This window comes from Procambarus clarkii, chromosome 23 (assembly GCF_040958095.1).
Source record: "Procambarus clarkii isolate CNS0578487 chromosome 23, FALCON_Pclarkii_2.0, whole genome shotgun sequence".
Classification (NCBI taxonomy): domain Eukaryota; kingdom Metazoa; phylum Arthropoda; class Malacostraca; order Decapoda; family Cambaridae; genus Procambarus; species Procambarus clarkii.
Genome location: NC_091172.1, coordinates 47,249,937 through 47,267,081, shown reverse-complemented (window position 1 = coordinate 47,267,081; position 17,145 = coordinate 47,249,937). Strand labels below are relative to the sequence as shown.

Below are 17,145 nucleotides of genomic sequence, written 5' to 3'. Positions count from 1 at the left end.
ATTTGTATACCCCAATAATGGTTAACACATAATTGGTGTTAGTGATTAAATAATATTAATTGGATTGTACCCAGTTCGATAAGGACCATAATGTGGGATATCTGGAGCTTGACTCATATATTCAATTATGTATTTAATAAATCGAAGGACCACCCACTTTTGAGAAAAGAAGGAAAAGGAATAAAAGTGATCATTAAAATAACACTAGAGAACCAGTGTCTATGGATACTAATTAAATGAATAATCACTTGAAAATAATGAATAGACTGTATTATTAATTAATTAAAGTCAAAGCCTCTAAGACCTACATGAGGGGGGGGGGTATTTCTAGAAGCTCATATATATCTAGGAACCAGTGTGGTTCGTCACTAGTTCATTGTTGAGTAAATAACATAATAAATCTAAACTACTATAGATTCAAAGATATGATAACTCAAATTATGAATATTAAAAAATTGGAATTACTGAGCAACAGTCAGAGCAAAACACATTAATTACCAATTATTATTTCTGGTAATAATCTATTCAATGTAACGATCCTACAGGAATTATATAGAAATCAATAATAATATTAAATAAATTTGTACAAAAAATGTCTTAGCTTTAAGACGATTTCTGTAACGCCATTTCGTCATTCGTCCTCGTGGTCACAGAATCCCCATAAAGAAAGAACCCGAGGTGAATATCACGAATGATGAGAAACAACTTGACGACTCCTCGTATACACGCTGAAATCAGAGAAATTTAAGTAGCATTTGATTAGGCTACGATTTATTTTCAATATTCATGAAAACGGAGAAAATTGTCGTAAGTTTACTAACGTTGTGTATTAGGTATCCTTCCTGTATGACGACAGACTACTCACACATATATAATCAAGGATGATGCATCAAACGAGAACCATATACTTAACATGAGCATATCAAATACTGAGGTTTGCCGAAACCGCGTCAGCTAGTCCCAGACGTCCACTGCTGTGAACGTGTAATTACGGGTCTTGCCTTCAATTGTTGACGCGTTATTAACTGGCTGGGCACTATAGAACACGTGGATAAGTAATTGTTAACTGTTGACCGGGTATCAACGTAATTCTTGTCGATAAACTCCACAGTCACTACCATGTGTCGTCACTCTTCACGCCAGGGATGTCTTCTATCACACAATGGCGTCTCCGCCTCTCTCAACCCGTCTCTCGCATTCGCTACAGAAATTATTAATCACGGATAATTCTTTTCCGCGTAATTATGGATGTAATACGCTAATGAGAACTGGGTTGCAATTATGGGGACTTAAATATTATCATATTCTCGTTTTATGGTGTTAAACGAGAAATGGAGAAGATTTAATTTACTCCATGGCATTCGCACGTAACAGATAAACTGCTACTAGATAACAATTTCAGTTAATAACTCTCGGTTTTAGATTATCGGGAGTCATATTGTCTGTAGGTAATTATTACATGGAATACTGATAATTTTTGAGAACCACATTCAATTTTCTAACACATTGGTAATAAACGTGTCTAACTGGACATTATCTGACGCAATGTTGCTACTCGATTTCATGAGAATTCTAGCACTAATACGCAGATGAAATGGTTTAATTTATGGTAACACTACCGTTAGTGAAATTAGTAACTACTGTAGTTAGTATATAATAATGATGATGTATTATAATACAATAGTAGTTTATTAGTGTTGGAAATTTCCAACACCTGGTGACGACATGGCTGGTGGTGACGACATGGCTGGTGATGACGCCTTGGCTGGTGGTGACCCTATGGCTGGTGATGACAACATGGTTGGTGGTGAGGCCATAGCGGTTGGAGAGGCTATGGCTGGTGGTGAAGAATCTCCTCTCAACTCCTTATATTAACATTTACTAATAACACTAACACGTAGAATTAAAATCGTTGGTGTATCAGGCATGATATGCTAAATCAGGCATGATTTAGATAGAAATTACCCAGCCATCTTGACACCAAGCGTCGATAGCAGACTGAAACATGAAGTCTTCCACGAACGTTAGAGAATTATAGAGTTCAGTTAATTGTCCTTTCTAAAAATATTGTTCATTATGAAAGAAGTATTCATTTCGCGAATTATGCGAATACCTCTTCTCGCTATTGCCTTGCGAGAAGAGGTATTATTATTCAACATATTTACTTGTGATGGTAATTTAAATGGTACTTCTTTATTTCCCTCAATACTTACTAGTACACCAAATTGGTTTAAGCTCGAGATCGCTATGAGCGTCTCTGCACGTGCGTGTTCGGGCCTCAGGGCATGAGGGAGGTGGCTTTTCGGCACACGGCTCCGCCACGAGTCAACCCGTTCTCGCAAATTCGTAAAGTCAATATTGACTTATTAAATAAGTGCATAGGTGACATACTAAACATAATAGATACCCTTAAAAAGCTTCACAGAAAACACCGACCTTACCTAACCTTGTTAGTATCTTAAGATAATCATCTTATAGCTTCGTAATTACAATTGTTACTTAACCTATTATAGGTATAGGTTAAATAATAATTGTAATTACGAAGCTATAAGATGATTATCTTAAGATACTAACAAGGTTAGGTAAGGTCGGTGTTTTCTGTGATGCTTTTTAAGGGTATCTATTATGTTTAGTATGTCACCTATGCACTTATTTAATAAGTCAATATTGACTTTACGAATTTGCGAGAACGGGTTGCACGAGTACACACAGATTTACAATCGGCAGCCATTGCAGATAGAATACGTAGTCGCACAGTGCTTCTTACTGTATATTCTCGTTTCCGAGAAGATAATCGCGTCCCCGAATTTGACCTTCAACAGCAGTGAATGTCAGGGACTAATTGACGTGATATCGGCGACTGTAAATGTGCCAACAAGCCGACGTTATGTATATTTTATGTGTAGTGCACTATCTCATAAATTATTACTGTAGGTAGCTCGTCGTTATGTCATTTACCGACCAAAACCCTCATGTTCGTTTCTTTCCACGTTATTCTCAAGTTTTAATGAATAGTGGAATAAATCTCTAGCCCAGTCCAATTCTATAACATTTTTGTGATTACAGCGTGTTGGTGAGGACAAGCAGAGCAATTCTTCCTCTACACACGACATTCCCTATTGGTGTATCATCCATTATTTGGGCAATGTGATTACGTCTACGAGTATTCAAACAGTGAAACGGGTTTAGTGAAGTCTTCTTACAACTAAGTCTTACTGTCTCTCTTTCGTAGATTTCTTAGACTGATGCTAATATTATTTCTATTATGTATTTGCATTTCTTATACATATAATATTCTAAGAGAAATTACATAAATCTAATATTTTGTTTCTCAGTGTGTAGCAATGTTTCATATATAATATCGTATGATTTGACAATTTATTTCATAGGCTTAATAATCTTACTATATTATCATCATATTGAATCTACATTTAATTTCTGATTCTATAATCTGTATTGATGTAATTAACCAACTGGTGACGAACCAGCACCAGTCGTTATCCTAGATATATATTATTTCTAGTAATACCCCCCAGTGTTGAAGTTTGAAGATTTAAACTCTCAATTAATTATTATTACAGTCCATTCATACTCTTCAAATAATTACCAAATAATCTAACATCCATAGGCACTGGTACCACAGTGTCAGTCGTATATTCCATTTATTTGTTTTCCCTCTTTTCTCAAAAGTGGATGGTCCTTTGAGTATTTCGATTTCTTAATTATATATTAATAGAGTTGAGTTAAAGTCACATTCCACAACAGCTGGTGGTGACGTCATGGCCGGTGGTGACGATGCCATGGCAGGTGGCGAGGCCATGGCTGTTGGGTTTGCAATGTCTAGTGATGATGTTATGGATGCTGGCGACGACATGGCTGGTGGTGATGCCATAGCTGGTGGTGACGTCACGGCTGGTGGTAGCGCAATGGCTGTGGCAATTCTATGGATGGTGGTGTCTCCATGGCTGGTGGTGATGCCATTTCTGATATTGACTCCATGGCTGGCGGTGAAGCTATGTCTGTTGGTGTCGCCGTGTCTATGGATGATATTATGGCTGGTGGTAACGCCAGGGCTGATGATGATGCCATGGCTGGTGGTGAGGCCATGGTTGGTAGTGAGGCCATGGTTGGTGGTGAGACCATGGCTGGTAGTGAGGCAATGGCTGGTGGTGACGAATTGGCTGGTGATGACGACATGGCTGATGTTGACGACATGGCTGGTGGAGATGCCATGGCTGGTGGTGATGCCATGGCTGGTGGTGATGCCATGGCTGGTGGTGATGCCATGGCTGGTGGTGATGCCATGGCTGGTGGTGATGCCATGGCTGATGGTGACGACATGGCTGGTGGTGACGCCATGGCTGGTGGTGATGCCATGGCTGGTGGTGATGCCATGGCTGGTGGTGATGCCATGGCTGGTGGTGATGAAATCGATGGTGGTGATACAATTTTTTTTTATTATTATTATTTTCTACCACAGACGTGGCCACACAGTTACAATGCTAACCACATATATACATTTTCTTCTGTCCTCCATGGACCGGGTTAAATATGTGTTAAACATATAGTTCAGGAGTTTATTGAACAATCAACCACAGAAGGTAATTCGGTGCTTTTAAAATGCTAAGCTAACCTACATACGTAAATACATAGATACACAGATTTACGCATGCCCTACATAAAGTGTTCGATGTATCTTTTACATTAATCTTGTCATTAATGTGCATTTACAAAGGTGAGACGTAATTCTGATCAGCTTCCATATATGCTTTATACACATACATATACATAAACACACACACATGCATTCACATAGCTTTGTCTCTTTTACTCTGACAGGCTGAGATAGCTGATAGAGAAACTAGTGTGCAATTAAGCACTTAATCACTGAAGGTAATTAAGGTGCTTTTACAAGCTCAGGTTATATAGTTAAATCACATACATACATTGTATAATTGATACATTATATGGTTAATCTTAGGTACAAGTCCAATATATCATCAATTGTTCCAGTACTCATATAGTAATTACACAGTTCAGCATACCTTAGCCCAGGAGGACGAAAGTTAGTCAATATGGGACATTCTACAATATAATGTTCAAGAGAGTGCATGTTTTCTCTTTCACAAAGGTGACATATTGTGTACTCGACATTTGGGTTTTGAGAAAGCTGCCAGATACGTCTATATCCCAGGCGTATTCTGGCCACTATAATATCACATTGCCGGGTTCTTGTTCTATTTATCCCATATGTGAATGTCCCCTCACGATATCCATCATAATATTGCTACAACTTTCTGGTCTTTGTGAATTTGTTAGGTCGATGAGATCTTCATTAGATATTTGTTTAAGTATTTTCTTTGTCACTGCTAATGAAACACCCATATCAATTTCTACCACTGGTTGTCTACAGGATGTCTTTACAAGCATATCAACAGTGTCATACCTTGAGATGCCAACATGTGATGGTATCCATAGGAATTTAATTTCAAATCTGTTTTCTTTAGCAGCTGTGACGGTGTCCACCCCTATATTTCTTTCTTCCCAGCTTAGAAGAGTCATATCTCCGTAGCCTAAGTATTCTCTGATGTTCAGGGAACATTTTCATGGGTGGGAAAGCGTGGAGCGTGATTAAGCTGGCTGTAAAATGGCCAGCTAGGTTTGATAACGCAAGGGGCTTACGCCTTTTGAGGCACAGGACAGTGTAGAGCCATCCTGTTTCCCAACAAGACGTCCTGATGCTTCCTGGCACCTGATTGGCCAGGTGAGGTCCCGTGCCGGAAGTGACCAATGACGAGAGCCCTCCGGCGGTGTGACGTCACGAGGCAGAGGGCTCGGGGCGGCTGGCGCTGGTTGGAAAGAGTATGTCACGAGCCGTCAAAGAGGGAAGATGCGCTCGAGTGAGCTCTGGATATAGAGAGCCCTAACTAGTTGTGGGACATTTGGGGCTTGACTCTATTTATTTAATTATTAAAGTAATGAAATCAATTACGAAGGACCACCCGCTTTTATAGTAAAGAGGGAAACTAATAAAATATGATCATTAGAAATTCCTGTAAGAACCAGTGACTATGGATAAATATTAGGAAATATAATCACTTGAATAATTAATGGGCTGTATAAATAATTTACTTGAATCAAAGCCTCAAACACCTACATTGGGGGGTTATTGCTAGAACTTCATATATGTCTAGGAACTAGTGTGGTTCGTACACCAGTTCATTGTGTAATAACCTAATCTTATGACCAATTAAAGAATCAATAGAAATCTATCACCAATAAAAATATAGATCATCAACATCAGAAATTAATCATTATAATAAACACGTATTATCTCCAGTGTGCAACATTCTATAAATGATAACTAAAATACTGATAATTTGAATAATCAAAGAAATACGACAGGTCTTAGCTTGAAGACGTTTTCAAAGACATCAGTTACGAATCATCCTCTGGATCTCCGGAACTCCTCGTAGAACACTGGGAGATGAATAACACGGGTAAAGTAACAGCTCGTGGAATTCCTCACACGCGAGCTGTAAATTAAAGGATATTACGTAGCAATGCACTAGGCTACTAAATATCTGTATTCAAGAAATTGGGAATAAAATTAATTTAGAATACTAACATGTGGTTTATTTATGTCGCTCGACTTGACGACAAGCTACCCTGCTATATACAATCTCTAATGATGCATCAAAAGGGAGTTATATAAGTACTTAGCTAATAGGGCACTGTATAACTTGAAGCTTGCCGAAACTCGCATCCCAGGCTCTAGCGTCACAATGGCGAACACGTGGTAGCTAGCTGGGCTTGGATGTCGACGCGTTTATTTGGCCGGTCACGATGGATCACGTAGAACAAATTAACTAGTTCCAGGTTGAATGTCAGGGTAAATCTTGCTGACAATTCACCACAACGTATCCTAGACTCTGACACCAAACGAGTTGCTCAATTCCGCAACAAGTCTTCACGCCGCACACTGGCGACTTCTCCTCGAGCTGGCGTCCACCACAACAATGGCTTCTCCCTCTCCCCAGCGTCTCGCATTCGCCACAGAAATTATTTATCACGAATAATATTACTTCGCGCAGTTGTGGCTAAAATGCTTTGATAAAGACTGGGTTGTAATTCAAGGGAGCTAAATATTATTATTTTCTCATCTTACGATGGTAAACGAGAAATGGAGATGATTTTAGTTCTCTCCATGGCATTCACACGTGACGTTAAATTTATTACCTAATAACAATTATAACTAAAAACTCTCGATTTGGCATTATTTGGGAGTTATGTTATCGGTAAATAATTATCACACGGAATACTGATGTTTTTAGAGAATCACACTCAATTCTCTAACACACTGGATATAAATGTGTTTAGCTTGGTAGAATCTGACGCAATACTGGCGTTTGGTTACGTAAGAATTCCAGCATTATTGTACAGATACAATTATTAGTTCAAAGAACCTCAACATCCCTCAACAGAGGACGAGTCAACTTCATGGTTGGAGTGAAATAAGGTAGATAATTGTCCCTCCCTTTACCCCTTTTGATCTAGGCGAGCTAGAGTATTTTATATGTTGTGAATATTTCTACTCATCAGTTTATTGTATAAGTGACAGAATATTAGGCTAGGAGCCAAGAACTCATTTAGGCATGAGTTGGTGTGTGTGAGCATTAAGGTGGGGATGTTAGTGATCTTGGAGGTGGTAGCTGGTGTGCAAAGAGCCAGCAAAGAACTCTGAAGTGCCAAGCTGATTGCATCGCTAGAGGCGTGGGAAAGTCACGACGTTCTGACATTTAGAGGTATCAGCTGATCGTGTTGCCAGAGGTGAGAGGTTGTGCCTGTCGCCTGACGGGTGGACCCAGTCAGCTGACCGTGTTGCCAGAAGCCATGCCACAAGGAATGTTGCCGCCAGCGGATGATATCCCCCTTTCGACATTTCTTTATACAATTATATGTGTATATATATTTTGTATATATACCTTGTACTGCATATGATATTGCATCTTTGATTAAGATAACCATTAAGACCACTGACGTGTTGCTGGGACACAAGCATAAACACCCAGCTGGCGACCTGAGTAGACCAGATATCCAAGAAAGAGTTCCAGTGTCAAGACGGCAGGTTTAGGTGAGTTATAGGAAGCTTGAACCTCCCCACTCACTAGGGGTGTATAAGGTCAGCCCTTAGTTGACTGGGGGAGCCCAAGGGCGAGCAGTGGCGCCCGGTACTGAGGGGCTAAGACCAGTGGGACGACCCCAACCACAGGATGGAAGGGGGTGAACCCTGACACAGCTAAAACATTCATTTGAATATCACTGACTATTTTCTGGGTGTCACTACTATGTGCGTTCAATGCCAGGAGTGCACTCTGCGAGTCACAGTATATAAGTCCACTGTCTTTGTCATTTAAAAATTCAGTGGCAAGGTATATGCCTGCAAGTTCGGTTTGAGTTGTACTTGCCCAGTCATTGACGCGCTTCTTTGCTGTATGTACGAGAGACGATTGTTCAAATATATTGCATGCACATCTGGTACATCGTCCACTTTCTTCTACAGAGCCATCGGTATAGCACTGATACACATAGTTACCCATAATCGGAGTACTTTCAGTGAGCTTTTCAGTGTTAACTGCTTTAATAATGTAGAGTGTACACTATCTTTCTTGGGCGCATTTACAAAATCAACTGATAGATACCAGTTATCCCATGGAGTAATTGGTTGATTAATCATTAATTGAGTAGGGTACATATTTAATATTTTGATGGAGTTGGCTACCTTGTAGAACCAAAATACATAATCAGATTTTGTTATTCTTCTATAGACCTCAGGTGACTGCAGCAAATTAGAATGTTTAACTTGAAACTTCATGTGTTGTCAAGATCTACTTAATGCCTTCACGCCCAAAACTGCGCTAATTGACAAAATTCTCTCACTTATGGTAGGTAATTTTAACTCTGCTCTCATATTAACTATTCTCGTGGACTTTGCAGCCCCAAGGATTAGATGCATGGCTTCATTTTGCAAGGTTTCAAGAGATTTCAGCTCTTTGTCAGTATACAGTGTGAGATGTAGAGCATTGTAGGCAATCGCAGAGCGTATAAATGATACATAAAACATTCTAGCAAGTCTCACGTTAATTCCATGATTGACACCAACAAGGACCCGCAAGGGCTTTAATCTCTCCCAATGGGGTCGGTAATGGGGATACCAAGGTATCTGTAAGACTCGCAGTTCTCAAGTGCTCGCCAACCTATATGATAATTGGGTGGTGGAATACCACATGGAATGAGGGCACGAGTTTTCTGCACAGAGATAAGGAGGCCACATTCCTCAGCTCTAGTAGCAAAAGCATCGAGCAGAACTTGCATTCTAGGGTCGGAGGCAGCCTGTAAAAATATATCATCAGCATAACAAATGACAGTGTCTTCATTATTAGTTGGAAGATCTTTAATAAGTTTATGCATCAGAACGTTGAACAACAAGGGGCCGAGGACCCCTCCTTGTGGAGTTCCCAGTTCAAATGTTTGCTCTCTGTGCTTTTAACACCATTAAACAAAACATATGCTGTTCGATTAGACAAATAGCCCTTTATTCATTTCAGTAATTTTCCTTGTATTCACAGCTCGGCAAGCTGTTCCAGTATGATTTCTCTGTTTGCTGTATCAAAAGCTGCTGCTAGGTCGATGAAGATGTTTGAGGGTAAGCTTCAATATGTGCGAGTACTCAACAAAACAGTGTTGTGTACTGAGCCCAGGCATAAATCCAAACAGTTGGGGGTGACAGGTGCCCCTGTATACGACACATGAGTCGGCTAAGAACAATACGTTCAAGCACTTTGCAAACACACGATGATAGAGATATGGGTCTATAATTATCTGAGTGTGGTTTGGGGATGGGAACAATGACACTCTTTGTCCATGCATCAGGTAATACTCCTTCACTTAAACTCATTTTGTACAACACTAAAAGTGGATTACCAGGTACGTGTGAGACTAATCTCAGCAGATTGTAAGTAATACCGTCCTCTCCAGGAGCAGTTGATTTGCCCATCTTTAGTGCATGATTTAATTCCCATTCAGTTACATCATCAAGTCCGACACGTCGATAGCTGTACAGGCAAGAATGATGGTTCGTTGTCTGATGGGGCGTGTGTCATTAAGTTTGTGCTGTATGTTAATTGGGAGTGAGTCGTAGCTCGATGTTAGTGGCTATTGATCAAGGAGAATGTCTGCTTGTTCTAGTGGTCTGTGGTGCAGTGGTTTGGTTGGGCTGCTTCTAGAGATTTTTCGTATCTTTTCCCAAACTTCAACAAGTGTTGTTTGCTCATTTATACTTTGTAGGAACTCTTCCCAATGTTTATTACGTATAACGTTGCTCCTGTCTCTCACCTCTCTATTTGCAACTAGAAATGCATGCAAGTCACCTTGTGCTTTACCAACGAACATTCCATCCTATCTTGCACAAGGTTTCTACCCAAAGATTTCCGGGAAATCCTTTCCCGGAACAAGTTGACCGGAGCAACCGGATCCGCAGTGCAACCGGCAGCCTGATGCCCCAACATGCCACACCGGAAACAAGTACGGGGTGCCGGGCATAATACACCCACACATAATACCCTAAAAGACGAAAAGAGGATGGAATGTCCGACCTCAGGCGCATCCCGAGGGTACGAATGTTCGTCTTCACTCCTGTATACTTCCCAGAAGATAGCTTGTGCATCCTCATACTAACGACGGAGCCATACCTCTGCAAGAAACGCCAGAGGGACTCGGGAAACTCCATGTGGGCTCCATGGACACTCACATACGTCACGGCACCACTCCGGTCGGAAATGGCCACAGATCCAGAGCCATCCGGCAACTGCAAGGCACGACCCTCGTAACGCCAAGAAAGTCACGGTACGCCGCCTCTCCCACAAACTTGATCACCCGGCAAGCAGTCACTAGCTCAACCGCGTAGATCTCCATGACCGGGACATGAGCACGTCACACATGACCTGTTCCACGAGAGGATACCCTGCACGGCAGGTAACTCCAAACCCTCGGAGTTTACCCACACAACAGGAGGAATATGGCCGCTCATCACAAAAGCGCCACGTCAACATCAGCCAGGGACAGCAGGGAGGGTAGAGACACCCACACCCCCTGCCAACGAACATGGCAAACGCCCCAAACTACCAGAGGGGCCAGGCGACAAGTCCTCACCCCACAGAAGCTCAGGCTGGACTCCTGTGTGTGTACATTGTGTGACGTGCTCACAAGAATGTGTAGTAGATCACTTCTGGTGTATGTTAATAGGCCTGTGGCATTATTGTTATTTAGGATGCATACCCTCTGATCTTTGATGGGGTTTTGTTTATCATGATGGACGTGTAGGGCTCCTGTAAAGCAATTATATCGATGTTGTTACTGGTAAATTGTGCAATTAGGTTATTCAGTATTTTGTTGATGCTACGAATGTTCCAACAGAGAAATTGGATAGTTGTGATTCAATGGCTGGTGGTGATGAAATCGATGGTGGTGATGCAATGGATAGTGGTGATTGTTGGAAATTTCCAACACTAATAAAATACTATTGTACTATAATACATCATCATCATCATTATATACTAACTACAGTAGTTAGTAATTTCACTAATGGTAGTGTAAATATAAATTAAACCATTTCATTTGCGCATTAGTGCTAGAATTCTCATGAAATCGAGTAGCAACATTGCGTCAGATAATGTCTAGTTAGACACGTTTATTACCAATGTGTTAGAGAATTGAATGTAGTTCTCTAAAATTATCAGTATTCCATGTAATAATTACCTACGGATAATATAACTCCCAATAATACAAAACCGAGAGTTATTAACTGAAATTATTATCAAGTAGCAGTTTTATCTGTTACATGCGATGCCATGGAGAGAATAAAATCTTCTCCATTTCTCATTTAACACCATTAAACGAGAATTTGATAATATTTAAGTCCCTATAATTGCAACCCAGTTCTCATTAACGTATTACATCCATAATTGCGCGGAAAAGAATTATTCGTGATTAATAATTTCTGTGGTGAATACGAGGGACGGGTTGAGGGAAGGCGGAGACGCCATTGGACACAAGGCATCCCTGGCGTGAAGAGTGGCGAGACACGTGGTAGTGACTGGGGAGTTTATCGACAAGAATTACGTTGATACCCGGTTAACAGTTAATAATTACTTATCCACGTGTTCTATACTGCCCGGCCAGTTAATAACGCATCAACTATTAACCCGTAATTACACGTACACAGCAGTGGACGCCTGGGACTGGCTGACGCGGTTTCGGCAGACCTCAGTATTTGATACGCTCATGTTAAGTATACCATTCTCAATTGATGCATCATCCTAGATTGCATATTTGTGAGTAGTCTGTCGTTATACAGCAAGGATACCTAATACACGTTAGTTGAATTTCAACAATTTCTCCGTTTTCATGAATATTTGAAATAAATCGTAGCCTAATCAAATGCTACTTAAATTTCTCTGATTTCAGCGTGTATACGAGGAGTCACAAGTTGTTTCTCATCATTCGTGATATTCACCTCGGGTTCTTTCTTTATTGGGATCCTGTGTCCACGAGGACGAATGACGAAATAGGGTTATAGAAACCGTCTACAGCTAAGATATTTTTTCGTAAAAATTTATCTAATATTATTACTGATTTCTATATAATTCATATAGGATCTTTACATTGAATAAATTATTGCCAAAAATGATGTTTTAGTAATTAATGTGTGTTGCTCAGTAATTCATAATCTTTAATATTCATACTTTGAGTTATCATATCTTTGAATCTATTGTAGTTTAGATTTACTATGTTATTAACTCAACAATGAACTAGTGACGAACCACACTGGTTCCTAGAGGTATTTGAACTTCTAGAAATACCCCCCAATGTTGATATTTGAGGCTTTGACTTTAATTAATTAATAATACAGTCTATTCATTATTTTCAAGTGATTATTCATTTAATTAGTATCCATAGACACTGGTTCTCTAGTGTTATTCTAATGATCACTTTTATTCGTTTTCCCTCTTTTCTCAAAAGTGGGTGGTCCTTCGATTTATTTAAATATAATAATCAAATAATTGAATATCTGAGTCAAGACCCAGAAACCCAACAGTGATTCAATGACTGGTGATTGGCTGGTGGTGACGCCATGGCTGGTGATTACATCATGGCTGGTGGTGACGCCATGGCTGGTGATTACATCATGGCTGGTGGTGACGCCATGGCTGGTGATTACATCAAGTCTGGTGGTGACGCCATGGCTGGTGGTGACGCCATTGCTGGTAGTGACGCCATGGCTGATGATGACGCCATGGCTAGTGATGATGCCATGGCTAGTGGTGACGCAATGGCTGGTGGTGACGCAATGGCTGGTGATGACGCCATGGCTGGTGGTGACGCCATGGCTGGTGGTGACGTCATGGCTGGTGGTGACGCCATGGCTGGTGGTGACGCCATGGTGGTGGTGATGCCATGGTTGGAGGTGACGCCATAGCTGGTGGTGATGCCATGGTTGGTGGTGATGCCATGGCTGGTGGTGATGCCTTGGCTGGTGGTGACGTCATGGCTGGTAATGACGCCATGGCTGGTGGTGACGTCATGGCTGGTAATGACGCCATGGCTGGTGGTGATGCTATGGCTGGTGGTGACGCCCTGGCTGGTGATGACATCATGGCTGGTGGTGATGTCGTGGCTGGTGAGAATGCAATGGCTGATAGTGACGCGATGGCTGGTAGTGTTGGAAATTTCCAACACTAATACAATATTATTGTATTATTATAAACTAGTGTTAAAATATACTGATTACTGTAGTTACTAAAAATTTACTAACAGCAGGGTTCACATGAACTAATAATCATATCTGTTTAATAATACTGGAATTCTTACGAAACCAAGCTCCAGTATTGCGTCAGATTCTACCTAGTTAAGCACATTTATATCCAGTGTGTTAGAGAATTGAATGGGATTCTCTAAAATCATCAGTATTCCGTGTGATAATTATTTACGGATAACAACTCCCAAATAATTCCAAATCGAGAGTTTTTAGTTACAATTGATATCAAGTAATAAATTTACCGTCACGCGTGAATGCCAAGGAGAAAACTAAAATCTTCTCCATTTCTTGCTTACTACCAAAGACGAGAAAGTAATAATATTTAACTCCCTAGAATTACAACCCAGTCTTTATTAAAGCATTTTAGCCACAACTACACGAAATAATATTATTCGTGATAAATAATTTCTGTGGCGAATGCGAGACGCGAGCGGAGAGGGAGACGCCATTGTGATTTGTGGCTCGAGGAGGACAAGACGCCAGCGTGCGGCTTGAAGTCACTTGTTGCGGAATTGAGCAACAAGTTTTGGTGTCAGACTCTAGGACACGTTATGGTGAAGTTGTCAGCAAGATTTAACCTGATACTCATCACAGAACTAGTTAATTTGTTTTATGTGATCTGTCGTGACCGGCCAACTAAACGCATCGAATTCAAGCCAAGCTATCAACCACGTGTTCGCCATTGTGAGAGTGGAGCTTGGGACGCGGTTTCGGCAAGCTTCAACTTAATCTGTACCCCTTAGCTAAGTATATATAACTCCCTTTTGATGCATCATTAGAGATTGTATATGGCAGTTTAGCTTGTTACATTGAGCAACCTCAACAAAAACCATGCTAGTATTCTAACTAATTTATTTTCCATTTCCATGAATATACATATTTTAGTAGCCTAGTGCATTGCTACGTAATATTCCTTAAATTACAGCTCGCGTGTGAGGAATCCACGAGCTGTTACCTTACCCATGTTATTCATATCCCAGTGTTCTACAAGGAATTCCGGAGATCCCGAGGATGATTCGTAACTGATGTCTTTGAAATCGTCTTCAAGCTAAGACTTTTTCGTATTCCCTTAATTATTAAATTCTCAGTATTTTATTTTATCATTTAATGGAATACTGTGTACACTGTAGATAATACGTGTTTATTAGAATGATTAATTTCTGATGTTAATGATCTATATCTTTACTGTGATAAATTTCTATTGTTTTTTTTAATTGGTCATAAGATTAGGTTATTACACAATGAACTGGTGCACGAACCACACTAGTTCCTAGACGTATATGAAGTTCTAGCAATAACCCCCTAATGTAGGTGTTTGAGGCTTTGATTCAAGTAAATTATCTATACAGCCCATTAATTATTTAAGTGATTATACTTCCTAATATTTGCCATAGACACTGGTTCTTCTTGGAATTTCTAATTATCACTTTTTATTAGTTTCCCTCTTTTCTATAAAAGCGGGTGGTCCTTCGTAATTGATTTCATTACTTTAATAATTAAATAAATAGTGTCAAGCCCCAAATGTCCCACATTATGGTCCTTATCGAACCGGATAAACATAAAATATAAATATACATACTAATTAGTAATAACTAATCACCGTGTGAAGTAGTCTAGACTAACCATTTTAATTAATTGTGTCTACCGACAGCGTAACACATAGGTTAGCCCAAGTCATCATTGCTACTTACACTCATGTATAAGGTTGCACTCGTGGGACACAGTTAATTGCCCACAACACTTAGGCCTACACTTCATACTGAAGTAAGAATCTTTAGGTCACCAGGAGCAACAGCTCATAACTTGTATATTAATCACTAACACCAATTATGTGTTAACTATTTGGGCTATACAAATATTTCAATATACGGCTGTCAGCAGACTGTCCATTATAGCCTGAATTCATTCCATAATTACTGATTACTCAAGTCAGTGGATTCATTAACATTTTAGGATCCAGTATATTAATATATATTGCTGATCCCATAGTAGTTAATCATTACTAACCCTGATAACATTTTATTCCACAATTAGGAGTACATTCAGGAGTTAGATATTATTTACGGCAGTAGAATACTTGCCAAACACAAACCCTGTGTTTTCGCCAGTGCGCTCGCGGCTAACTACTCTCCACTTCACACACTCTTGCGGGTGGGCAATTACCTATATTAAACATTCATATGCATATGTCCGTGTAGAGAATTTTATTGCGATTCCAATGATACCAAAATTAGCGATTTAGGACAACTGTAGGCTTCGCAACCATTAAGAAAGTGGAAACATTTTGTTGCTGTTTGGCGCTCTCGGCGAGTGATCTGCATAGTTTTTTATTTGGTGTTGATACTCCTTATGCTTGGGCGGCATTTTATAGGTATGCTCTTATAGACAATTTTATTGCGAACACAGTGATACCAAATTGAAATACGTGCGCCTTAAATTATTGTCAGGACAGTCAAAAGAGTGTACACTTTTCGGTCTTACCGCGTAGGCGCGCAAAGTGCGAAAGCATCTGGGGTATTTTTTTTTTGAGCGCCGAGAGCGCGAAAGTGTTAATTCTCTTGTGTTCATTTAATTTCTTATACACATAATTTCTACCAGTGTATATATATTATAAACTATAAAATCCAAAAACCCAAAAATACAGCACAACTGTTGGAAATTTCCAACACTAATACAACACTGTTGTATTATTAATTATTATTAAATCTACTAATTACTGTAGTAACTATAAATTAACTAACAGTAGAGTTCACATGAACTAATAATTGTATCTGTACAATAATGCTGGAATTCTTACGTAACCAAACGCCAGTATTGCTTCAGATTCTACCAAGCTAAACACATTTATATCCAGTGTGTTAGAGAATTGAGTGTGATTCTCTAAAAACATCAGTATTCCGTGTGATAAATATTTACCGATAACATAACTCCCAAATAATGCCAAATCGAGAGCTTTTAGTAATAATTGTTATTAGTCTTATATACTGTGGGTTGGTTGGTGTTGTCGTCGTTGATCCTTCTCTACGGACAACCCAACCCACAACTCGGTAGAGTGCTTATACTAGGAGATCACCCTTGGCGCTTCTGGCTCTTGGAGAGGGGCTCAACGTCACACGTTTAGGGGATGCGGCTCCAACACTTAGCCTCGTTGTCACGTGCACACACCCACTCGAGCCGCTGTGACTCCCCACTCTCTCCTTAGGTGATATGATCTCCTCAATCCCCTTTTGACTTATTAGTATTACCTCCTACCCTGTCCACAGCAGTGG

General features: G+C 40.0%; 1 protein-coding gene across 1 annotated transcript; it reads left to right on the top strand.

Annotated features, from left to right (window-relative positions):
* Positions 1-3,961: 3,961 nt before the first annotated feature.
* Positions 3,962-9,652, top strand: LOC138367851 (mRNA decay activator protein ZFP36L3-like). The gene is made up of 2 exons (XM_069329834.1): positions 3,962-4,439; positions 9,630-9,652. Exons 1-2 carry the CDS (start codon positions 3,962-3,964, stop codon positions 9,650-9,652), a joined length of 501 nt encoding a protein of 166 aa, XP_069185935.1.
* The last annotated feature ends 7,493 nt before the right edge of the window (positions 9,653-17,145 follow it).